At 35.4% G+C, this 27,508-nt stretch overlaps 1 protein-coding gene across 6 annotated transcripts in view; it reads right to left on the bottom strand.

The window, feature by feature from the left end:
• Positions 1-27,508, bottom strand: part of SPAG16 (sperm associated antigen 16) — a 1,454,415-nt gene that overhangs the window by 566,501 nt on the left and 860,406 nt on the right. For all 6 annotated transcript variants that reach the window (XM_078328429.1, XM_078328427.1, XM_078328430.1 and 3 more), the window contains one exon: positions 21,907-22,050. In XM_078328429.1, coding sequence (XP_078184555.1) covers positions 21,907-22,050 — 144 coding nt within the window. The remainder of the gene's footprint in view (positions 1-21,906; positions 22,051-27,508) is intronic.

Raw genomic sequence — 27,508 nt, 5'->3', positions numbered from 1 at the left:
CAAGTTTAAAAAAGAATGTGAAAGTGGAATACTACATCTTATTAAGTCTGTCAAGTAGGAACACGTAATCTAAATACATTATGTATATGTAAACTGAATATCTGCCTGCTATCCAGTAAGCCAAATTGGAACCAAATCTTTGTGTATGATAAAAACAGCAAGACTGCATACAATGACAGCTCTATGGAAATGAAATAAATTATTTTCACCTTGTCTCAATTAGAGTTCTTTGAGGGTGGGCCCCAACACTGCCAGTGGCAAGTAGCAGCCATGGGTGTGAGATGGGGATACAGGGAAAGAAGAAGATAGCTGAGGGCGCTTCCTGGCTCTCCAGGGGAAAATGAATTACAACCTCCAGCTGGGTTTCATGTGTGGTGCTTAATTGTTTATAGATAACTGAAAGAACCATAACTTCAGTGTAGTAATAGAAAACATAATTATCAAATTAAAATTGGCAAGGAAGCTATAAACAAAAGTTATTTTACAAACGTTAATTACTAAAGTAAAAAATCATTTTTTTAACTTCATCCCTAGCTGAGAGAAGGGCAAAGAGATGAATTAGATGAGGTTGATAAAAATAGATGATAGATTTGAGAAATCAAATATATGTTAAAAGGAATGGCAGAAAGAGAAAACAAAAAGATGAATCAGAAAAAATAATTATAAAAATAATGTGAATAAAAATTTTTTAAAAACTCAGTATAAAAACACTGGCAGTACTGTTACCAACTAACCATAGAGTTGTTTAAACATCCAATATCCTCACAAATATTGACAAAAAAGATAAAATAAAGAAGAAATTTATTTTGAACTTATAGCTCATGTCATGATTAATGAAAAATAAGTTGTATTCCTTCTCTACAGTCACAATAAAACTGATTTAACAAGAAATTTTTTAAAAGAACAAATCAGAAAAATAAATGATGAAATAACTTTCTTTCATAAATTAGGACAAAGAGAAATATAAAATAACTAGTAGATAATACTGCATAAACTTCTGAAGAGATGTATTATCAAATGATAACAAAAAAAGCCAATTATTAAACCAAGAAAACCTCTGCATGCAATTTTTTTTTGGAAAATAAGCCTGGAAAATTCTTATCTATTACATAATATAAAATGATTATATTTAACAAATAAAGGATTCTTATAAATAGCATTTTTTAAAGTAAAAAAAGTCAAGTATACTATTTACAAAAGAGAAATGCAAATCACTAATATACAAGAAAAGATTTGTTTCACTACTAACTGCAGTTTTAAGTATCAGCAGCACACTCATTTAACTGTTAATCAATTAAGGAACATTTGGATTGTTTCCACCTTTTAGCTGCCATGAATAATGTTACTATTATACTGCATTAATATACAAGTTTTTGCATGGACATATGCTTTCAGTTCTCTTGCATACATAGCTAGGTGTAGAATTGCTGGATACTTGGTTGACTAAATGCTTATCATTTTGAGGAAGTAATATTTTTCCAAAGTAGCTACAGCATTTTATTATTGTATCAGAAATGCCCAGAGTTCTGAATTCTCCATGTCTTCTCCAACACTTACTGTTTTTATAGTCATATGAATAGCTATAAAGTGGTATCTTCCTGTGTTTTCTATTTGTATTTCTCATAATAAACAATGATGTTGAGCATCCTACATATCTTTATTGACTTGAGGTATAAACACATCCATCAGGTGTTTATTGGCTTGTTGTACAGATTATTTACATAAATGTCTAGTCAAATTCTTTAATCATATTTAAAATGTTGTGTTTTATACTGCTGTACTGTGAAAGCTGTTTTTATATTTTTGATACAAGTCCTTTCTCAGATACATGATTTACAAATAATATCTCCCAGTATACAGTTTGTCTTTTGACTTTCTTTTTTTTTATTATGGCATTTTAGGTTTTGGGGTACATGTGCAGAACATGCAAGACAGTTGCATAGGTACACACATGGCAGTGTGTTTTGTTGCCTTCCTCCCCTTCACACACATTTGGCATTTCTCCCCAGGCTATCCCTCCCCAGCTCCCCCGCACACTGCTGTCCCTCACATATTCCCCGCAATAGACCCCAGTGTGTAGTACTCCCCTCCCTGTGTCCATGTGTCCTCATTTTTCATCACCCGCCTATGAGTGAGACTAAGCAGTATCTCATTTTCTGTTCTTGTGTCAGTTTGCTGAGAATGATGTTCTCCAGATTCATCCATGCCCCTACAAACGACACGAACTCATCATCTCTGATTGCCACATAATATTCCATGGTGTATATGTGCCACATTTTCCCAGTCCAGTCTATCATCAATGGGCATTTAAGTTGGTTCCAGGTCTTTGCTATTGTAAACAGTGCTGCAATGAACATATGCGTGCATGTGTCCTTATAGTAGAATGATTTATAGTCCTTTGGATATATACCCAGTAATGGGATTGCTGGGTCAAATGGAATATCTATTTCTAAGGCCTTGAGGAATTGCCACACTGTCTTCCACAATGGTTGAACTAATTTACACTCCCACCAACAGTGTAAAAGTGTTCCTATTTTTTCACATCCTCTCCAGTATCTGTTGTCTCCAGATTTTTTAATGATCACCATTCTAACTGGCATGAGATGGTAACTCGATGTGGTTTTGATTTGCATCACTCTAATGACCAGTGATGATGAGCATTTTTTCATATGATTGTTGGCCTCATGTATGTCTTCTTTTGTAAAGTGTCTGTTCATATCCTTTGCCCATTTTTGAATGGGCTTGTTTGTTTTTTTCTTATAAATCTGTTTGAGTTCTTTGTAAATTCTGGATATCAGCCCTTTGTCAGATGGGTAAACTGCAAAAATTTTTTCCCATTCTGTTGGTTGCCGATTCACTCTAGTGACTGTTTCTTTTGCCATGCATAAGCTATGGAGTTTGATTAGGTCCCATTTGTCTATTTTGGCTTTTGTTGCCAATGCTTTTGGTGTTTTGTTCATGAAGTCCTTGCCTACTCCTATGGCCTGAATGGTTTTGCCTATATTTTCTTCTAGGGTTTTTATGCTGTTGGGTCTTATGTTTAAGTCTTTAATCCATCTGGAGTTAATTTTAGTTTAAGGTGTCAGGAAGGGGTCCAGTTTCTGCTTTCTGCACATGGCTAGCCAGTTTTCCCAACACCATTTATTAAACAGGGAATCTTTTCCCCATTGCTTGTTTTTGTCAGATTTATCAGAGATTGTATGGCAGTAGATATGTTTTGTTGCCTCCGATGCCTCTGTTCTGTTCCACTGATCTATATTTCTGTTTTGGTACCAGTACCATGCTGTTTTGATTACTGTAGCCTTGTAGTATAGTTTGAAGTCCAGTAGTGCGATGCCTCTCGCTCTGTTCTTTTTGCTTAGAATTGACTTGGCTATGTGGGCTCTCTTTTGGTTCCATATGAAGTTCATGATAATTTTTTCCAGTTCTGTGAAGAAAGTCAATGGTAGCTTGATGGGGATAGCATTGATTCTGTAAATTACTTTGGGCAGTATAGCCATTTTCACAATATTGATTCTTCCTAACCATGAACATCGAATGTTTCTCCATCTGTGTCCTCTCTTATTTTGTTGAGCAGTGGTTTGTAGTTTTCCTTGAAGAGGTCCCTTAGGTTCCTTGTGAGTTGTATTCCTAGGTATTTTTTTCTTTTTGTAGCAATTGTGAATGGCAGTTTGTTTTTGATTTGGCTCTCTTTAAGTCTGTTATTGGTCTATAGGAATGCTTGTGATTTTGGCACATTGATTTTGTATCCTGAGACTTTGCTGAAGTTGCTTATCAGTTTCAGGAGTTTTTGGGCTGAGGCGATTGGGTCTTCTAGGTATACTATCATGTCATCTGCAAATAAAGACAATTTGGCTTCCTCCTTTCCTATTTGAATACCCTTTATTTCTTTTTCTTGCCTGATTGCTCTGGCTAGAACTTCCAGTACTATATTGAATAGGAGTGGTGAGAGAGGGCATCCTTGTCTAGTGCCGGATTTCAAAGGGAATGCTTCCAGTTTTTGCCCATTCAGTATGATATTGGCTGTTGGTTTGTCATAAATAGCTTTTATTACTTTGAGATACGTTCCATCGATACCGATTTTATTGAGGGTTTTTAGCATAAAGGGCTGTTGAATTTTGTCAAATGCCTTCTCTGTGTCAATTGAGATAATCACGTGGTTTTTGTCTTTGGTTCTGTTTATGTGGTGAATGACGTTTAGACTTACGTATGTTGAACCAGCCTTGCATCCCTGGGATGAATCCTACTTGATCATGATGGATAAGTTTTTTGATGTGCTGTTGCAATCAGTTTGCCAGTATTTTATTGAAGACTCTATGCATCTATGTTCATCATGGATATTGGCCTGAAGTTTTCTTTCTTGTTGAGTCTCTGCCAGGTTTTGGTATCAGGATGATGTTGGTCTCATAAAATGACTTGGGAAAGATTCCCTCTTTTTGGATTATTTGAAATAGTTTCAGAAGGAATGGTACCAGCTCCTCTTTGTGTGTCTGGTAGAATTCGGCTGTGAACCCATCTGGACCTTGACTTTTTTTGTGTGGTAGGCTCTTAATTGCTGTCTCAACTTCAGACCTTGTAATTGGTCTATTCATAGTTTCAGCTTCCTCCTGGTTTAGGCTTGGGAGGACACAGGTGTCTAGGAATTTATTCATTTCTTCTAGGTTTACTAGTTTATGTGCATAGAGTTGTTTGTAATATTCTCTGATGATGGTTTGAATTTCTGTGGAATCTGTGATGATTTCCCCTTTATCATTTTTTATTGCATCTATTTGGTTTTTCTCTCTTTTCTTATTTATCAGTCTGGCTAGTGGTCTATTTTGTTGATCTTTTCAAAAAAAATCAGCTCGTGGATTTATTGATTTTTGAAGGTTTTTTTGGTGTGTCTATATCCTTCAGTTCTGCTCTGATCTTAGTTATTTCTTGTCTTCTGCTAGGTTTTGAGTTTTTTTGATCTTGCTCCTCTAGCTCTTTCAATTTTGACGATAGGGTGTGAATTTTGTATCTCTCCACTCTTCTCATGTGGACACTTATTGCTGTATATTTTCCTCTGGAGACTGCTTTAAATGTGTCCCAGAGATTCTGGTATGTTGTGTCTTCATTCTCCTTGGTTTTGAAGAACTTCTTTATTTCTGCCTTCATTTCATTGTTTATCCAATCAACATTCAAGAGCCAGTTGTTCAGTTTCTACAAAGTTGTGCGGTTCTGAATCAGTTTCTTAATCCTGAGTTCTAACTTGATTTCACTACGGTCTGAGAGACTGTTATGTTTTCAGTTGTTTCGCATTTGCTGAGGAGTGCTTTACTTCCAATTATGTGGTCAATTTTAGAGTAGGTGTGATGTGGTCCTGAGAAGAATGTGTATTCTGGGGATTTGGGGTGGAGAGTTCTGTAAATGTCTATCAGGTTTGCTTGTTCCAAGTCTGAGTTCAAGCCCTGGATATCCTTATTAATTTTCTCTCTGGTTGATCTGTCTAATATTGACAGTGCAGTGTTAAAGTCTCCCACTATTATTGTGTAGGAGTCTAAGTCTCTTTGTAAGTCGTTAAGAACTTGCCTTATATATCTGGGTGCTCCTGTATTGGGTCCATATATATTTAGGATCGTTAGCTCTTCTTGTTGTATCAATCCTTTCACCATTATGTAATGACCTTCTTTGTGTCTTTTGATCTTTTTTGCTTTAAAGTCTATTTTATCAGAGACAAGAATTGCAACTCCTGCTTTTTTTTTTTTTTTTTTTTTTTGCTCTCCATTTGCTTGGTAAATCTTTCTCCATCCCTCTATTTTGAGCCTTTGTGTATCCTTGCATGTGAAATGTGTTTCCTGGATACAGCACACTGATGGGTGGTGTATTGGATTTTTTATCCAATTTGCCAGTCTGTGTCTTTTAATTGGTGCATTTAGCCCATTTACATTTAGGGTTAATATTGTTATGTGTGAATTTGATACTGCCATTTTGATGCTAGCTGGCTGTTTTGCCCATTAGTTGACGCAGATTCTTCATTTTGTTGATGCTCCTTAGCATTTGGTATGTTTTTAGAATGGCTGGCACTGGTTGTTCCTTTCTATGTGCAGTGCATCTTTCAGGAGCTCTTATAAAGCAGGCCTGGTGGTGACAAAATCTCTGAGTACTTGCTTGTTTGGAAAGGATTTTATTTTTCCTTCACTTATGTAGCTCAGTTTGGCTGGATATGAGATTCTGGGTTGAACGTTCTTTTCTTTAAGGATGTTAAATATTGCCCCCCCCCCCCTTCTGGCTTGTAGAGTTTCTGCCGAGAGATCTGCTGTGAGTCTGATGGGCTTCCCTTTGTGGGTGACCCGACCTTTCTCTCTGGCTGCCCTTAGTATTTTCTCCTTCATTTCAACCCTGGTGAATCCGACGATTATGTGCCTTGGGGTTGCTCTTCTTGCAGAACATCTTTTTGGTGTTCTCTGTATTTCCTGGACTTGAATATTGGCCTGCCTAGCTAGGTTGGGGAAATTTTCCTGGATAATATCCTGAAGAGTATTTTCCAGCTTGGATTCATTCTCTTTGTCACATTCTGGTACACCTATCGTACATAGGTTAGGTCTCTTCACATAATCCCACATTTCTTGGATACTTTGCTCATTCCTTTTCATGCTTTTTTCTCTAATCTTGGTTTCTCGTTTTATTTCATTGAATTGATCTTTGACTTCTGATATTCTTTCTTCTGCTTGGTCAACTTGGCTGTTGAAACTTCTGCATGCTTCGCGACATTCTCGTGTTGTGTTTTTCAGCTCCTTCATTCATATTCCTCTTTATGTTGTCCATTCTTGTTATCATTTTCTCAAATCTTTTTTCAAGGTTCTTAGTTTCTTTGCATTGATTTAGAACATGTTCTTTTAGCTCACGGAGATTTCTCATTATCCACCTTCTGAAGACTGATTCCGTCATTTCGTCACAAGCATTCTTCGTCCAGCTTTGTTCCCTTGCTGGTGAGGAGTTTTGGTCCTTTGTAGGAGGTGAGGTGTTTTGGTTTTAGGTGTTTTCCTCCTTTTTGCGCTGGTTTCTTCCCATCTTTGTGGATTTATCCACCTGTCATCTGAGTCATTGCTGACTTTTCAATTGGGTCTCTGAGTGGACGCCCAGATTGTTGATGATGAAGTATTTCTGTTACTTAATTTTCCTTCTAACAGTCTAGCCCCTCTGCTGTACGAATGCTGAGGTCCACTCCAGGCCCTGCTTGTCTGGTGTATACCTGTAGCAGCTGCAGAAGTGAGGGATGCTACCAATTTCTTATCTTTGTCCCAGAATGATGCCCACCAAATGTCAGTCTGATCAGTCCATTTTGAGGTGACTCTTTAGATATACAGGGGTCAGGGAGCTGCTTGAGGAAATGGTCTGTACGTTGTAGGAGCTCAGGGGCTGAGCTATGAGCTCTGTTGTTCATTCAGGGCTGTTAGGCAGGTACGTTTAAGTCTGCTGCAGCAGAACTTATAAAACCCCTTTTTTTCCTCAGATGCTCTGTCTCGGGGAGTAAGAGCTTTCTTTATGAGTGTCTGTTGCACTGTCCTGCCCAGCTAGGAGGTAATCTAGTCATTATTTGCCTGCTGAGGCTCCGCGCTGCTACCGTGGGGTCCACCCTGGTGCTGTGGGGTCTGCCCTGCTGTTGTGGGCTCTGCACTGCTGGCAGAGTCTCTCTGTTATGGCTGGTTGCCTTAGCAACAGCAGGCTGCATCAGCAATGGGAGTGTACCTCAGTAGGGGCGGAATGCCTCGGTAATGGTGGACGCCCCTCCCCCACCGAGGTGCACTGTCCTGGGTTCAGCTGTGCCCGCAGTGAAATTCTTAACCCTGAGCATTTCGAATCACTGTTTTGTTTGTCCCTGTGGGGGTGGGACCCGCCGAGCCTGATCACCTGGCGCCCTGCCTCAGAGCCCCCCCTTTTTTTTTTAAGTTGAACAGTGACTCTCTCCCAGGTGTTTCAGTTACCTGCTGATAGGGCACCGGGATCAGCCTGATTTCCCTTGCAGCAACCCACTGCGCTGGCTCAAACGTCACTTCCCAGGAATCTCATGGTCTGGCTCACTGTCCAAGTCCCGTTTAATCAGATGGCTATGCTAATCTGCCCTCCCAAATCTCAGATTGCCAGTTTAACAGGGCAGCCAGACTGGTGCGTTTTGTGTGGAGTGCTGCTGCGCTGCAGCACCGGCCAAAACAGCTGTGCCAGCCAAAACAGCTGCACTGGAGTCCCGTGTCTCTCCTACACCTGGGAATTTCCCCATTCTGTGGGCAACAAAGATCCATCTGGAAATGCAGCTTGGACTCACCCTCTGCGCCTTCACTGAGAGCTGCAATCCTGAGTTTTTCCTACCATGCCATCTTCTTTTTCCCTCTCTGCAGACGAGCAGGTGGATGCCGTCTTTTGACTTTCTTGATGTTGTCTTTTGAAATGTAAAGTTTTTAATTTGATGAAGTTATTTCTTTTATCATTTGTGTTTTGGAGTAGTATCTAATAAACCATTCCTCAATTCAAGGTCACAAAAATTTATTTTTATGTTTTCTTTTAAGAGTTTTATAGTGTTCATTGTTACTCTTAAGTCTAGAATACATTTTGTGTTAATTTTTATGTATGATGGGAGGTAGGGATTCAACTTAATTCTCTTGTACATGGATATTAAGTTGTCCCACATGAATATAGTTGTTGACACAACTATCTTTTCCCCATTGAACTATCTTGGTACCCCTGTTGAAAATCAGTCAACTCAATGTAATGATCTGTTTTTCAACTTTCAGTTCTATTTTGTTTTGATCTATATGTCTATCTCATGCCAGTACTACACTGTCCTGAGTACCATAGCTTTGTATAATAGTAAACTGTAAAACTGCGAAGTGTGTATCTTCTAGCTTTATTCTTGATCAAGATTGTTTTGTCTAGTCCAGGAATCTTCTGTTTCTATTAATTTTAGGATCAGCTTGACTACTGATATTTTGTCTATTGATTGCATTGAATTTTTAGTTCACTATTGCTGTCTTAACAATACAGTCTTGCAAATTCATGAGGTATCTTTCCATTTCCTGAGGTTTTATTTATTTATTTATTTATTTATTTATTTATTTATTTTTGAGACAGAGTTTCGCTCTTGTTACCCAGGCTGGAGTGCAATGGCATGATCTCAGCTCACCGCAACCTCCGTCTCCTGGGTTCAAGCAATTCTCCTGCCTCAGCCTCCCGAGTAGCTGGGATTACAGGCATGCACTACTATGCCCAGCTAATTTTTGTATTTTTAGTAGAAACGGGGTTTCACTATGCTGACCAGGATGGTCTCGATCTCTTGACCTCATGATCCACCTGCCTTCGCCTCCCAAAGTGCTGGGATTATAGGTGTGAGTCACAATTTATTTTTTTAACATCGTTATTTAGTTTTTAGTGTATAAGGCCAAAGGGGCTTAGCAGTATGGTTAAATTAAAGATCTTGAGAGATTATCTTGAATGACTAGGTAGAGCTAATGTAATCTCAAGGGTACTTATAAGGGAGACTGGAGATTTAAAAGACAAAACGCTATGTGATAACAGAAGCACAGAGACAGAGAGAAAAAAACTGGAAGATGCTACATAGCTGACTTTGAAGTTAAGAGGCCAGAAGCCAAAGAAAGCAGACATCCTCCAGAATCCAGAAAAGATAAGGAAATTAACCTATTACTGGAGCTTCAAGAAAGAGCAAAATTCTACTTATTCATTCTTTTAAGCCTAGCAAGACCCATTTCTGACTTTTCACTTCCAGAGCAATAGGAAAATAAATTTGTGTTATTTCAAGCTATGATCTTTGAGGTAATCTGGGGGAGTAGCAATAAAAAAATGAATAAAGACCCCAAATACCTGAAGCAAAATGTGACAGAATTAATAGAAGAAAAATACAATTCAAAAATAACATTTGAAGATTTCAATACCCATTTTAAATAATGGTTAGAATAATTGGGCAGAAAGGCAGGAAGACATTTAAGATTTAACACCATAAATCAGCTAGACCTAGAAGACATGTATTGAACATTCCACCTAACAGAGGTAGAAAGATGTTATTTTACGGGCACACAGAACATTCTTTAGGATAATATGTTAGTATCTGAAACAAGCCTCTGTAGATATAAAAGGATTAATTACACAAAACAGTCTTTTTAATCACAATGGAATTAAAATGAAAATCAATTGTAAAAGAAAACTTTAAAAATTCACACATACGGTCATGTGCCACATAATGTCATTTCAGTCGGTGATGGACTGCACATATGATGTGGTATCATAAGATTATAATGGAGCTGAAAAATTCCAATGGCCTAGAGACATGGTAGCCTTCATAATGCCCTAAGGCTACACATTACTTGTGTGTTTGTGGTGATGTCATTATAAATGAATCTACTGCACTGCCAGGTTTAAAAAAATATATTACATATAATTATGTGTAGTGCACAATCCTTGATAATTATAATAAATGACTATGTTATCAGTTTATGTATTTACTATGCTATTTAACATTATTTTATACTGTACTTCTACTTACTAAAATAGCTAAGTTAACTGTAAATCTTCAGGAAGATCCTTCAGGAGATATTCCAGAAGAAGGTTTTATTATCATAAAAGATGACAGTTCTACTTGTGTTTTTGCCCCTGAAGACCTTCCAGTGGGACAGAATGTGGAAGTGAACTACAGTGATATTGATGATCCTGGGCTAATGTGTGTGGCTTTGTGTTTAACAAAAAGTTTGAAAATTAAAAATAGAAAAATGTTTATAGAAAAGGACATAAAGTATTTTTGTACAACTATACAATGTCTGTGTTTCAAACTAAATGTTATTAACAAAATAATCAAAAAGTTAAAAAATTAAATAGTTCATACAGTAAAAACTTAGAGTAAGCTAAGTTTAATTTATTACTGAAGAAAAATGTTTTTAAAATGAATTTAGTATAGCCTAAGTGTACAGTGTTTATATTCTATAGTTGTATATGGTAATGTCCTAGGCCTTCTCATTCACTCACCACTCACTCACTGACTCACCCAGAGCAACTTCCATTCCTGCAAGCTCCATTCATGGTAAATGTTCTATACAGGTGTACCACACTTTTGATCTTTTTTTTTTTTTCTGAGATGGAGTCTCATTCTATGGCCAGGCTGGAGTGCAATGGCACAATCTCAGCTCACTGAAACCTCTGCCTCCTAGGTTTAGGCAATTCTCCTTCCTCAACTTTCTGAGCAGCTGGGACTACAAGTGTGCACCACCACACTCAGCTAATTTTTGTATTTTTAGTAGAGACAGGGTTTCACATGTTGGCCAGGATGGTCTCAATTTCTTGACCTTGTGTTCTGCTTGCCTTGGCCTCCTAAAGTGCTAGGATTACAGGCGTGAGCCATGTGCCTGGCCCATTTTTTGTCTTTTACACTGTATTTTTACTATATCTTTTTGTGTTTACAAATAAAAACATTGTTATGTTAAAATTGTATGTGGTATTCAGTACAGTAACTATATAAGATTGTTGCCTAGGAGCAACAGCAATATACCATAGTCTATGGAGTCTACGGTATATAGCCTATATGAGCAGTAGGCTATGCCATCAAGGTTTGTGTAAGTACACTCTCCAATGTTTGCACAGTGATGAAATTGCCTAATGATGCATTTATCAAATGTATCCTCACAATTAAGCAGCACATGATTATATATGGAAATGGAACAGCACACTTTAAAATAGCCATTAGGCCAAAGAAAAAATTATAATGACAATCAGAAAATACTATGATATAAATGAAAACAAAAACACAACATAGGAAAACTTATAGGATAATTCTAGTATTGCTTGAAAGAAAATGCACAAATGTAAATGGTACATTGAAAAAGAATAAATATCACAAATAATAACCAAAGCTTCTACCTTAAGCAAGTAGAAAAGGAAGAGCAAACTAAATTCAAATCAAGCAGAAGAAAATAATATTGAATATAAATAAATAAAAAAGAATAAAAAATACATAGAAAATTCAATAATAAAAGTTGATATTTTGAAAAAAGCAACAAAATTGACTTTATACTAAAAAAAAATAGAGAGGACTCAAATTATTAAAATCAACAATGATATAAAGGCATCATTACCAGATTTACAGAATTATAAGGGATTTATAAGGGAAATTCTAAACAACATGGCAACAAATATTACCAAACAATGGCAACAAATTCGATAACCTGGATAGAGTGAACAAATTCTTATACTTGAATCAGTAATCAAAACCTTTCCACAAAGAAAAGCCCAAGACCAGATGGCAGATAAATCTTGCCAAATATTTAAAGAAGAATTAACATTACTACTTCACAAATTATTGCAAAAAACAGAACAGGAGGGAACACTGTCTGACTTATTCTGCAAGGCCAGTATTGCTCTAACATCAAAATCAGACAGAAGCATCACAAAAAAAGAAAATTACATACTCGAATCTCTTATTAATATAGACAAAAATGTCATCAAGAAAATACTAACACACTGAATCCAGCAACATACATAAATGACTGTATATCATGAGCAACTAGCATTTATTTCAGGAATGAAAGGTTGGTTCAACGAACAAAAATCAATATAACAGATCATATTGATAGAATAAAAGATAAAAACCAAATGAGCATTTCAACAGATGCAGAAGCAGCATTTAACAAAATCCAACATCCTCTCATGATCAACACATTGAACCAGGAATAGAAGCAAACTTCTTCAACCTCATAAAACCATCTACAAAAAAACCTACTTCTAACATCATACTTAATGGTGAAAGAATTATCACTTTTTACCTAAAATCAAAATAAGACAAAGATGTCTGCATTTGTCATTTCTATTCGACACTGCTTTAGAGGTTTGAGCCAGAAGAATTTGATAAGAAAAAAAATAATCAAAGGTATCTAGATTAGAAAGGGAAAAATAAAATGATCTCTCTGCAGAGATGATAAGACCTTGTATATAGAGAATTCTAAAAAAATACTATAAATTTTTAAATTAATAAATAAGCTCATCCAAGTTGTACATTGACATGAGATTAGTGTAAAAAATCCACTATAGTTGTGGAAGACTAGTGTAAATGTTTTCTTTTTTGTGCTGTAACAAATTACCACAAACTTAGTGGCATAGCATAAGATGAAGTTACTATCTTACAGTTCTGGAGGCCATAAGGCCAAAATAAGTTTCACTGGGTTGAAGTCAAGGTGTTGTAAGAACTGGTTCTCTCTATTCTCTCTAGGGGAAAATCCCTTTTTCATGTTGCATCACTGTTACTCTGACCATTCTGCCTTCATCTTCCACACTTAAGGGAACCTTGTGATTACAGTAGGTCAACATGGATAATCAAGGATAATCTCCTCATCTTAAAGTCAGCTGATTACAGATTTACATCATATCTACAACTTCAATGCCACCTTGTCATACAACATTATATATTCCTACATTTTATTCATTGTCCTGCTTCTTTTCATGTTTTCTATTTTTTGCCACTGTTTAGAACCTGACATTTTAAATAATGTGGAATTTCTGGAAATCAGGTTTTCTTCTCTCTAAGCTTTGTTGTTGCTGCTATTTGCTACGTGTGTGTGTGTGTGTGTGTGTGTGTGTGTATTTCCTGAATTAATTCAGTAAAGTCTGTATTCCATGTTTGGTTTGGCCACAGAAGTTTCTTCTAGATAAGCTTAATAGCCAAATAATGATTGGTCAACTGGTGATAAAATGCTTTGAACCAGTTAAGTCACCCAATCCTTGGCAAGTGTCTCTGTGTGCATGGTAGGACACAACTTTAACATTCTGGAAGTTTACACCTTAGCCTTAGCCTTTACCCCCTGCTTGTGCAAGTCCTTGAGGTCAGTCAGATGCAAGAGATTAAACCCTTCTCAATCTTTCCTGTGCATGTGCTCAGCCCTCCACTTACATGTATGTGTCCTTCCATAATCTTAGAAATATGTCAGAGTGCTTCAAATCCCCTTTGGACACTTCACTCCTCAGCTCTTAAGAATAGAGAAAGTAGGGCCGGGTGCAGCGGCTCATACCTGTAATCCCTCCCAGCACTTTGGGAGGCCAAGGTGGGTGGATCATGAGGTCAGGAGTTCAAGACCAGCCAGGCCAAGATGGTGAAACCCCATCTCTATTAAAAATGCAAAAAATTAACCAGGCATGGTGGTGGGCCCCTGTGATCCCAGCCACTTGGGAAGCTGAGGCAGAGAATTGCTTCAACCAGGAAGGTGGAGGTTGCAGTGAGCCAAGATCCTGCCACTGCTCTCCAACCAGGGCAACAGAGCGAGACTCTGTCTCAAATTTTTTTAAAAAAAGGACTTTGGGAGGCCAAGGAGGGCAGATTGCCTGAGCTCTGGAATTTGAGACCAGCCTGGTTAACATGGTGAAACCCTAACTCTACTAAAATACAAAAAATTAGCTAGGCAAGGCAGCATGCACCTGTAGTCCCTGCTACTTGGGAGTCTGAGATAGGAGAATTGCTTGAACACAGGAGAAGGTTGCAGTGAGCCGAGATCACACCACTACACTCCAGCCTGGGTGACACAGTGAGACTCTGTCTCCAAAAAATAATAAATAACAATTAATAATAAAAGGAATAGAGAAAGTTAAAACATAAAAGAGTTCATTCTTCTTAGTAAGATGCAGCAATTTTTCTTGAATAAGTGCTCCTCGGGCTGATGCAATCCTTTGGTTAAGTTCCTATGTTCTAAAAAGGTGAATTTTAACATTTCCCCCACTCCCCCCATATTCTCTCTGCTTTTATGAAGGAGCATATTTTGAATATCCTTATCCTGCCATTCTGGAAGTGCTTCACTCTCTTATTGGATTTTGACTGAAATTTATTCTTGGTGTAATATTATTTATAGAAGATTTTGTATTTTAGGGTTTTATGTTCAATGTACTATATGTATGAATATTATTATGAGGGCATTTGTAAATGTGTATAAAGCTAAAGTTAATACCTTCAAGGTTGGTTTTACAAAGAAAATGTGGTTTTCATTGAGTTGTGGACCGTGAAAAATATTTCTTTTTAACACGTTTCAAAGATCCTCTATTAGTTTTAGAATTTGATTAAAAAAAAAAACCTACTTAAAGAAGCATGCTGTTATTTTTAATGATTAGTCCCTTCACATAAAGGTGATAACTATATTAAGAACAGAAGCATAATATACACCTCTGCAAACAATATCAAGTTGAATATTATTACTTAACAGACACAGGTCAAAATTATCTTAATAAAAAATCTAGTAAGGTTTCCAGATTACAAAAACATCTACTATCTACTTTGGTAGCTCAGGAAAAAAGAGGACATCATAATCTTTACAGAGATAATACATCAATATCTGTATTATTAAAATAATTTAAAATTTGTACTGTTAACTTTTAGCTGATACCAAAGTTATCCATGTATGTATATATATTTCATATACACATTTACATATGTACAAATATTTTCTACATATTTCATATATATTAAAATATATTATAAAATATCTAGTTATATATCTATCTAGCTATATATATATATATACACACACACACACACACACACATACACACACACCTTTTTTTTCCTTAATAGAGTTTTGCTCTTGTTTCCCAGGTTGGAGTGCTGGTACTATCTCAGCTCACTGCAACCTCTACCTCCTGGGTTCAAGTGATTCTCCTATCTCAGCTTCATGAGTAGCTGTGATTACAGGCATCCTCCAGTACACCCAGCTAATTTTGGTATTTTTAGTAGAGATGGGGTTTCACCTCGTTGGCGAAGCTAGTCTGGAACTGCTGACCTCAGATGTTCCACCTGCCTTGGCCTCCCAGTGCTGGAATTATAGGCATATATATTTAAATCTAAATAATATACTTGTCAAGGGGTTTTCATACTATGGTTTAGGCAGTACCTAAATACGTGAATAGGTAGCTTGTACAGTGAAGAAAGAGTAGAAGGTATTTTGGAGAGGTCCATTTATTCACAACTCATAAATCAGCTCCTAAGGGTAGAAGTTCTGTTTAACAGGATGCTGTCAGCTCTATTTCTGCCTCAGGCAGGGAATTCAGGATAAAATGTGGCACTGTGAAATTGTTTAAACCACTAATCCCACTGCTTTCATTTATAGAGATATGTGGGGAGTTGCATGCTGTTTCACATAATAAGCTGTGGTCATACAGAAGAAAATGCAACTCCAAGCACTGGTGAACTGGACATTGTATTTACATTCAAAATTATGTTACTGTTATGAAGCAGTCCTCTGGCAGAGGTAAATACGAACTAATATCTTATTAAGTAGTGTAGCATGAGTTTTACTGATATAACATTATTAACATGAATATTGATTATGTAACTCTGTGTTTTGTTTGCCCAAAGCTGGTCTAAATGGGCCTACGATAATGGAACATGCCTGTAGATAAGGAAGTTAAACCACTATATTTTTCACATTGTACAAAAACAAATCAAAAAGATGATTTTAAAATGGAATTCTGTTGAGGTTTCTGGCCTTTTTACATCTAAAAACATAACCTAAAATCTAAAAAGAATAGGAAGCATGCAGAATTCTTTTTCATTTTTATAAAAAAATAGGATGAGTTTGGCACAATTTTTAAAGAAACATTTACATTTTATGGGCTGAGAAGAGCTAGATAACATACTGTTTTGAAGTAACTGTATTTGGTTTTTAGTTTATAACTATCTTCATCATTTACTGGGTATGAGTTTGAGTCATGATTTTACAAAGTAATTTTGATGGCTGTATATTATTTTTCCAACAGAGTTTGACATAATCCAGAAAACACACTTGCTTCTGTCCTTCATAGCCGATTGTGTGGCTGCCAGTTTTATAACAATTTTTGAGCTATCAAGTTCTCAAAATTTCTATCAATGAAAAAATGATGATAGCTAACATTTATTGAGCATATGTTGGCCTCATAGATGTATTCTTTTGTAAAGTGTCTGTTCATATCCTTCACCCACTTTTGAATGAATTTTTTTTTTTCTTGTAAATCTGTTTTAGTTTATTGTACATTCTGGATATTAGCCCTTTGTCAGATGGGTGGAGTGCAAAAATTTTTTCCCATTCTGTTGGCTGCCAGTTCACTCTAATGATTGTTTCCTTTGCTGTACAGAAGCTCTGGAGTTTAATTAGATCCCATTTGTCTATTTTGGCTTTTGTTGCCATTGCTTTTGGTGTTTTAGCCATGAAGTCTTTGTCTATGCCTATGTCCTGAATGGTTTTGCCTAGGTTTTCTTCTAGGGTTTTTATGGTGTTAGGTCTTATGTTTAGATCTTTAATCGATCTGGAGTTAATTTTAGTGTAAGGTGACAGGAAGGGGTCCAGTTTCTGCTTGCTGCACATGGCTAGCCAGTTTTCCCAACACCATTTATTAAACAGGGAATCCTTTCCCCACTGTTTTTTTCTCATGTTTGTCAAAGATCAGATGACTGTAGATGTGTGGTGTTGCTTCTGAGGCCTCTGTTCTGTTCCATTGGTCTATGTCTCTGTTTTGGCACCGGTACAATTCTGTTTTGATTCCTGTGGCCTTGTAGTTTAGTTTGAAGTCAGGCAGCGTGATGCCTCCAGTTTTGTTCTTTTTGCTTAGGACTGTTTTGGCTATGCAGACTCTCTTTGGTTCCATATGAAGTTTGAAGCGGTTTTTTCCAGTTCTGTGCAGAAGGTCATTGGTAGCTCATTGGGATAGCACTGAATCTATAAATTACTTATAAATATGTTAGATGGTGTTAGTGTTGCAACAAAAAGAAATCATTATTATAAAGGATAAAAAAGAAAATATGTAGTCAACATTTAAAGAGAGTAAACACCAACTGGAGAAGTAATTAAGCTTCCATAGACAGATGTTAGCTTGGACTCTTGCTTCTGTTTTGATTGTGGGCATTATCTACATTTTTACCTATTTGGTTTTATGTTCCCCTCTTTGAGCTATTTCCTGTAAGCACCATTACTCTTTTTACTCATTAAACTTCATGGCATCTAGGTTTGACATTCACCTGCAGATCTTATTAGTAGATTTTAGCTGTTTCAAAATCCATTCCACTAATCAATTCCAACACATGGAACCTACTAATGTGTGCAAACATATGTGTATTAACAGGGATAGTTGCTAGATTTATGCCACTTTTTAACATAACTTTCCATATCTATCTATTAGCATAATTTATTATAAGATGTCCCCATAGTTGGATCGTTTATGTATATCATGGTTTCCAAGTACAAATCTTACTTGGTCATGGTATATTGCTCTTTTTAAACATACAACTGAATTTCATTGTCAACATCAACTTTAAAATTTTTGCATTCATAATTGTGAAATGGGTCTCTGGTTACCATGTGAATACTATATCTGTAAGGTTAAAAATTACGTTTTTGCTTTATTTTTAAAACCAGTAATGAATTTCCCTTTTATTTTTCCTGTCCTTGTGATAGATAATGAACCTAAAAATGACCTGTTTTATTCTAACTCTTTTTACTTTCTTTTTTTGGTAAGTTTCTAAAAACTCATTCATAAAACTGCTAAAGATGGGCATGCAAGGTAAAACTTAAAAACTCAGTTTCTTCACTGTTTTCAATCTAGTCCAGATTTTTCTTCCATCTTAACTTAGTATTGATAATGTTTGCTTTCACAGAAATTATTTCATAAAAAATTTAAGTGCATATATGTTCTAGTTCTGTATGTATGTCACTAACTCCTTCTATTGCTAAGGTTTATTACTGTTTCCTCACTTAATATATTTTCAGTAGTCTTCCAGGACATCCAATGTACTGCAGCTCCTTCATTACTTTTACTCTTGAGGACAGAAAACTTCTGAATTTACATATATATGTGCATGTACGGATGTATATTATTTATATGTATATACATATATAATTTATATATACATATTTATATATTATATAAGTTCAGAAGTTTTCATAGATATATAACATAAATATATAAATATGCCTCCTCTTTCTAATTTATTTCTAATTTTCTTTGATTTATTCTTTTGTTTTTTTTTGTATTTTTTTTAATTTGAATTCATACTTCATGTATTTTCTTTTTTTCTTATTTAATGATAAAAAATTTAAAGCTATGAATTTTACTCTGAATACAGTTTTGGATACATCTCATAAATTTGATAAGTGTGGTTGTAACTGTTTACCACCTATATGATAAAAGTTTATAGTTACTCTTTGACTCAACATTCATTTATATGTGTCTTAATAATTTGTGATTCATCTCCTTATTGGTTATTAATTTCATATCACTTCCTTTTATCACTGAATCTTGGTCATAAATTATGGTTCATATAACTTATACTATAAGGAATTTATGATAGATTTTGGGTAAAGAATTTATGCCTTTTTGAAAATTAAACCATAAATGATATCAAAAAATGTATATTGTCTTCTTGTACAGAGTTAAATATATACTGTTAATTATACTTACTATCATATTAATTCTTCTAATTCCACTATTATTTTGTTTACTTGACAGAGTAAAAGTTGAGAGAGATACCTTGAAGTCTTTGATTCTGATGATTATATTTTTTTTACTATCATCTTGTTTTATGAGATTTTTTGTTTTATATATTTTGACATCATATTAGCTGGACTCTCAAGTGTTAGTTATTCCCTCAGTTTATTTTTTTAACCTGTCAATCTTCTTTTGCCTGATGTGAGTATTCTATGCCTGTTGTACTTATTATTTAGGCACTTCAGATGTCTGCTCTGACAAGAGAAATAGGACAAAGAAGATTGATTTGGGTCAGTAAAGGTGAACCACAATCATGTCAAGAATAATTGACTGCCCCCCCGAAACAAAATCTGGATATGTCATCACTGCAGAAGAGACAGTGTCTGACAGCATCAGCTAGCATTGTAGTCAGGAATTCATCCAGCTGGAAGTTAGAGAAAACATTCAAGTAAAAGCAGATAAAATAAAAAATAAAGGAAATGTTAAAAGCAAAAAAAAAGAAAAAAGTAAGAAAAAGTTTATGTTCCTTGTATGAAGAGCACAGGAGGAAAGTAAATGTTAGTATATACTGTGTCCATCTTAGGCCTCTTTCAAGAAAGCAAGACCAACCAGAGCCCAGAGCTGGACAACTACTGATCAAAGTATCATATTTAAATCAAACTTATTTTAGGTTTGATTTTAAATTATAGATGAAGTATATCATGAGAGAGGAAATATATTATTTTCAACAATGAACTATTTTTTCTTACTGACCAAATTACATAAACCAAGGCAAAAATCAAATATTACAAATTTAAATTCCAGGAAACACAAATTTCAACAACTTTTAATACATCAACACTATCTATATGTACAGATATATTTTTCATATTTATATATTAATCAGTATTGATTTGCATACATTAAGGATTATAAAATATTTGTGGTCTGAGATATAAACTCTTTCAGAATGCATGAATCTCACCCAAAATAAACTAAAATACAGCCTTTTTTTGTTTCTAATTATCATTTTTCTTTTTTATTAATTCTACAAAAAGAACACTTGCTATTAAATATCTCTCATTTAAAAACACTTATGGTTATATTTATTTTCTCTTCTTATATTTGTCTCATGCACTGGAAAAAAGCAAACAGTATAGCAGCATTTTACTATAATTCTGCCATAAGAAAGTGCTAAATGTAAATTCATCTTATGAGTTAATAATGATATATCTCATTTCATATTAATTTTGGTAATTGAATGAGAAAACAGCAAGATCTATTAAAAGGAACATTGCTGGTCAAATACTAATGAGAAAATCTCTGAGTCACTGGCTGTCATGGTAACAGGGCATTATCAAAATCTGATTACTATGCCCAGTAGCTACACAAGCGATAGGCTATACTTCTAATTGTGTTGTCTCTACTTGCAAGATAGGTTTTATGTTCCTAAGAGGTGAGAAGGTGGCAAGGCTCTGTTTAATTTATATACTGGATATGGAATACACTGCATGTTCACAAATTAGGGTCAGATATCTAGTACTAAAGATAAATTATACTTTGGAAAGATTTTGAAAAGTTAAAATTTAAAACAAACTTAGTTTACTCATCATTAACTCACAAATTTCTACATTTAAACAAAAATTTTCTAATTTTATAGACATTCATAGCAAACATAAAAGAAAAATGGTTTTAAAAAGGAGTTTAGTGAAAATATGAAAACAAATCAATAAGAAATCTTCCCAAGAACAAAATTTCCAAGTAGAATGGTTTAGAAAAGCACCAAGAACTATGGAGTATCAAAAGTAATGAGACCAGAGAGTTTTAGAAAGAGGCAGATCCAAGAAGAATGATGTGCAAAAAACAGGATTTGTGGCAGGAATGGGCCACAAGGAAATGTGGACAGAGCTTTCCATCTGCCATGGCAATGTATCTGTGTATGTCTTTCAGAATGTCCTCTCTTCCATGCCTTTGATCTTTTAGGTACAAAAATTCAGTGAATTTCAAAAATTACAGGCTCCAGTGCTTTTAGAATTGCTTTGTTCTTGAATGTCACTGAATTTTTTAAAAAAATTGATCACTGCTCTCTGATCCTTCTTGGTACATAACTTAGTTCTAAAAGGAAAACTTCAAATATTAACTAAGGTAAATTCTGACATACATTATTGACTAGAAATTTCTGTGCCTTGTCAGGGTTTGTAAGCACAGGGAATGTTAATACTGCTTGTACTGAGAAGTTTATTACTCTAGTTAAAAGCATAAGCATGTGGATTAAGTTTTACATGTACCAAATATCAAAAACAATCAAGTCAATCTAACAAAAACCCAAGGGGCATTTATCTATACACTTCAAAATTCAGTGGAGGGTGTGTTGCTGCAGAAAGAAAAACATCATCAAAGATGGCAGAGTGAGGAGAGAGAGAAAACAAGCACATTCCTAGAGAGATTAGGCTATTTCTAGGGCTCCTGTGCACTGACCTGGGATGGAAGCAGCAGTCTGAAAGCCAGTCAGTGTGGCCAACTCCTGTGAGAAGCACGTTGCCTTTTGGAATGCCCAACACCTTCCAGAGTCTGTCTTCACCACAGGAGACTAGGATGTCTTTGTGGGGGTGCACAGAGACACTGCACAAGAAAAAGAGGAAGAGTTATGGTGAGATAATAACAAATGTTTTCAGAATGTGAATGAATGAAATGGCAGTGATTATCCAATTTTAGCAAGGCAGGATAGTTCTGATTACTGGCCCAAAAATAAGAGGAAGCAGGTTCTACATCTTGGCTAAAGCTCTAACACTAACAGCTTTCTGATCTCCATCAATCTAATCAGCTTCACTGGATCTCGGATTCCTCCTTTGCAAGATAAAGTGGTTGGTTTAGGTGATTGTGCATGTCTAATTCTGGTTTGAAAAGAGTAATTCTGGTTTTTCTTTCAGGGAAGAAAAATTATGCCTATAGTATTTTTGTGTTGGGATATTTGGACCAGTGGTCATGGTTGTTATAGAACCTCAACATTTTTTTCAAACTACATTATGTCTTAAATCAGCCATTATGCAGAAAAAGGTCATGAAGCATAACCACATATCATAGTTCTGTAATAAATACTATAAGTGAAACATTAACTTCATGGCCCACTATCTACACAAAGTGAAGGAACTAAAATTCTATCCTAATATACCACTTCAATTGGCTTCAGTCAACTCACAGTACACAAATTACAGTAATGAATTCAAGATGCATAAGGCAGTTCCCATTCTATAAAGGAATAGAGGTGAAATGAGAAAGAAGTATGTAAGATTAATGATTAACACATTAAGCACTATTATTTGAACCAGACTCTGATCACTGTGGCTATTTCAATACTGGAGCTAAACTATTTTAAAATCAAAAGTGTACAAGGTTAATGCCTGATATTTTAACTATGGTAATGCTTTAATCTTATTTATATAAAGTTTCATCTATGCCTTACAATGTAATAGGAACAGATGTGTCCAATGTTAAGCACCTATTAAAATTCAAACCTAAATATTAGTAACAAATTGTTCAGTTTCTCAATCTGGCCATCTAAACTCAAAGACATAATACACTTACTTGCCTATGTGGAGCGGTAAGACATATGATGATTTAAAAAATAGTAATCACATGTTCATTTTTTCCTTAGTCTATTCTATAAATGGCCTTGTTCTTTTCTTCTGCAATATGAATTTTAAGAAATACATTTCCCAAAGAAATCATGGCTCTAGTCCATACCAGCATGGCTAACTCCAGGCTTATAGGAGAGCAAAACATTTCTCATTATTTATACCTTACATTAATGCCATTAAATGCAAAAATTATAACTGAAAAATAATTTTCAAATTAGACCTACATGGTCTTGGGAAACTACTGGCTTTAGCATTAGCAGCATTCAGGTCAAAGCCATGTAGCCACTACAGGCATGGCCTTCTTTCTAGTGAAACATTGTTTCATTTTTCTCCAGCATTTTGCTGCTCAAAATAAACACAGTGTAAAGGAAATTATTCATTTTGCAATGCATCATAATGTTGGTTTGTGACTTTCAGAAGGCCAATTCAAGTAAAGAATTTATTACAGCTCCAACCAGATAGAAGATACATTTATAGAACTTAATTAGAAGAAAAATACGATGAGAGGTAAAAAATGTCAGATTAAAATGAATTCTGTATTCAAATGCACACAAGAAGGCAAACCAAATCCTTGAAGCTACTGAGTATGATGTATGTTGGCTTACAGCTTTCCTGGCAGACACACGCACACTTGACCAAATGATAAATTACCCTCTTTAAGTGAAGATAACTAAAATCATTGATGTTTTTACGAACTTTGAAAGATAAGTTTCCAAAATGACTTTTGTGAGAGGAGCTATTTGTAGAAGTTAAGGAAAAAATATAAATACAAACCCACTGATGGCTAATCAGTTTTGTAAGTACTTTTTTCTTACACGTCTCATCCCCTCCACTATGTGGCCTCCTCTGTGACACCTTAAACAACTTTTACTCCCATTCCACATGGACTGATCCTCCTAATCACACTCTGATTTCTCTGCCCATATATTCCTTTCCTAACACTGGCGTAAATACATACATACACACACGTGTGTGTACATATACATATATGTCAGTTACATATAGTCATATAGACTTTTTTATATATAGTCATTTACAGATGTTATATATAATATATATGTTTGTGATAATATATATACATATATATGATATATATACATATATGATATATATACATATAACAGATATGTATATATGTCATATATATGTACACATATATAACACATATTATATATACATATATATCACATGTGTATGTTATGCTATATATAACATATATATAACACATATATATGAAGTCAACATCTATATTGTTTTATATATGTTATATATAATTATATATATTATAAAGTTTGTAAATGACTTTTGTGGATAATTCTACACACATTTCAGCCAGGCATAAAATGCTCTTTAGCTGAATAGAAATATTTTCCATATATACAGAAAGGAATTTAGTGCTTTCATTATAACACATTCAGAAATACATGATTTTGAATTACTCATCGACTAAGTGCATCAGCAAATACTGGGACATAGCAATAAAGACCCCCCAGTGAAGTATTCCAGATCTCAGTTCAAATCACTCCTGTGGGAGGGAAGCAGAGTTAAAGGGCCATGGACCAGAACTACTTTCCCACATACAGAAGTTGTGTTATTTTCAACTCCATAATGACACGTATCTGTCATCATCATTGTCATCATTAACTAATGGTAATGATATTTAACACTGTTTGAAAATTTAATGTGCCCCATACCTGGTATTAAATGCTTAGTTCTCACAAGTGAAATGAAAGCTCAAAAGAGCAGGGATTTATATCTGCATTGTTTGCTATATATTCAACCCCAATGGTAGTGGGCACGTAGTAGCTATTCAATAAACATTCATCGAATACATAACTTAGTGACTGATGTTGGTACTATCAGTATTGTTATTTTATGCCATAGTAAACAGGGTTAGTAGAGATACTATGTAAATTGCCCAAGCTTACAATGGCTTGGCTTTGAGGTTCATGATTTTAGCTACTCATACTTAGTATGAATCTTCAATCATTTATTATTTATATGTGTACAATAAACATCAATAATTCCTGTTGCAGAGCTTGGTTGTAACTACTATCATCTCCAGTAAGTGCTTAAGTCATTTAGTCATTATTAAACTCTGAGGTAAATAACCCATTTAGGAATTGTCAGTGTATTATATCAGTGCTGGGTACCACCAGACACAATAGTCTTAGAGGGGTTAGAACACCCTGCTCTCAGCCGGGAGCGGTGGCTCAAGCCTGTAATCACAGCACTTCAGGAGGTCGAGACAGGTGGATCATGAGGTCAGGAGTTCAAGACCAGCCTGTCCAACATGGTGAGACCCCTTCTCTACTAAAAATACAAACATTAGCCAGGCGTGGTGGTGGGCACCTGTATTCCCAGATACTTGGGAGGCTGAGGCAGGAGAATTGCTTGAACCTGGGAGGTGTAGGTTGTAGGGAGTGAGACTCTGGAAAAAAAGGGAAAAAAAGATGACGACGACCCTTCTCTTTACAGTTAATATGCTCTGGTACTGCCAGAGAAACCAAGAGAGGAACGCCTCTCCGATAATCTGTGTACGATTTTGTGCAGATTTACTACATGTTGCACTTAACAAGATCTTTAATATGTTTTCTTGTGCTAATAGTACAAACCTTGTATTATATATCAAGTTGGCAGAGGGCACTGACTTCTTTTTCTAGTTTTATTTTCAGAGATCTCTAAAAGTAAATGTAGACCACTATTTAATAATCATTGATTCCATAGGCTTTTAATTCATTTAAAATTTACCCAGTTATACTTAGGCCTCAACTTTGACCACTCTGTTTCTCTCTGAATCAATCTTTTGAAGAAGCTGAAGAATAGGAGTAACAACTAATACTTTAGAGAAGTCAGTTCCTCTTCCCAAAATTGCATATATTAATTCATTCCATGGCTATAATGCTGTCATATCTTGGAGATACTCCAGGCATGGTTTTAGACAATCTCAATAAAGTAAATATCACAATAAAGCAACTCATGCAAACTTTTTGGTTTCCCAGTACACATAAAAGTTACGTTTACTCTATACTATAGTATATTAAGTATATAAGAGCATTATGTCTAAAATGACAATGAAAATATACTTTATTGCTAAAAATGCTAATGATGATCTTAACATTTATCCAGTCATAATATTTTTGCTGGAGGAGAGTCTTGCCTTGATGTTGATGACTGCTGACCAATCACAGTCGTGGTTCCTGAAGGCCAAGTGGTTGTGGCAATTGAAAATAAGACAACAATCAAGTTTGCCACATCAATGTAGCTTTTCTTTCAAAAAGATTTCTCTGTAGCATGTGATGCTGTTTGATAGCATTTTACCCACACTGAAACTTCTTTCAAAATTGGAGTCAACCCTCACAAATATCTTCATCAAACATGTTTATGAAATATTTCAACTCCTTCATCGTTAGCTCAACAATGTTCAGAGCATCTTTACCAGGAGTAGATTCCATCCCAAGAAACTACTTTCTTTGCTCATCAATAAGAAGCAACTCTTTATCCTTTCACGTTTTATCATAAAATTGAATTGAATTGAATCGTGTTTTCAGGTTGCACCTCTAATTCTAGTTCTCTGGCTCCTTCTATCACATCTGATGTGACTTCTTCCACTAAAGTTCTGAACCTCTTAAGGTTATCCATGAGGGTTGACATCAACTTATGTCAAACTTCTGTTAATGTTTGTATTTTGATCTCTTCCTATGAATCATGAAAGTCTCTTCCCTGAAGGTTTTCAGTTTACTTTGCCCAGATCCATCAGAGGAATCACTATCTATGGCAGCTATAGACTTACAAAATGTACTTTTTAAAAAATAAGAATTGGAAGTTGAAATTGACCCATGGGATGCAGAATTGATGTTATGTTAGCAGGCATGAAAACATCTTCACCTTATACATCTTCACCATAGTTCTTGGATGACTAGGTGAATTGTCAGTGAGAAATATATTTTGTTAAGAATCTCTTTTTTTCTAAACAGTAGGTCTCAAATGTGAGCTTAAAATATTCACTAAACCATGCTGTAAACACACAGGCTGTCATCTAGGCTTTGTTGTTACATTTACAGATCACAGAAGGACCAGATTTAGCAAAATTTTTAAGATCCTAGGATTTTGAAAATGGTCAATGAGCATTGGCTTCAACTTCAAGTTACCAGCTGCATTAGCCCCCAACAGGAGAGTAAACCTGTCATGTGGAGTGTAGAAGCCAAGCACTGACTTCACCCCTCTAGCTGTAAGAGTTTTAAATAATATATTCTTCCAATAAAAGGCTACTTAATCTATGCTAAAGATTTTTTTTTTTTGAGACAGAATCTTGCTCTGCCACCCAGCATGGAGTGCAGTGGAGTGATCTCAGCTCACTGTAACCTCTGCCTCCGGTGTTCAAGTCATTTTCTGGCTTCAGTTTCCTGAGTAGCTGGGATTACAGGGGCCCACCACCATGC

Source organism: Callithrix jacchus, chromosome 6, assembly GCF_049354715.1.
Source record: "Callithrix jacchus isolate 240 chromosome 6, calJac240_pri, whole genome shotgun sequence".
NCBI classification, from domain to species: Eukaryota; Metazoa; Chordata; class Mammalia; order Primates; family Cebidae; genus Callithrix; species Callithrix jacchus.
Note: the sequence above shows the minus strand (reverse complement) of the source record. Positions and strands in the feature narration are given on the sequence as shown.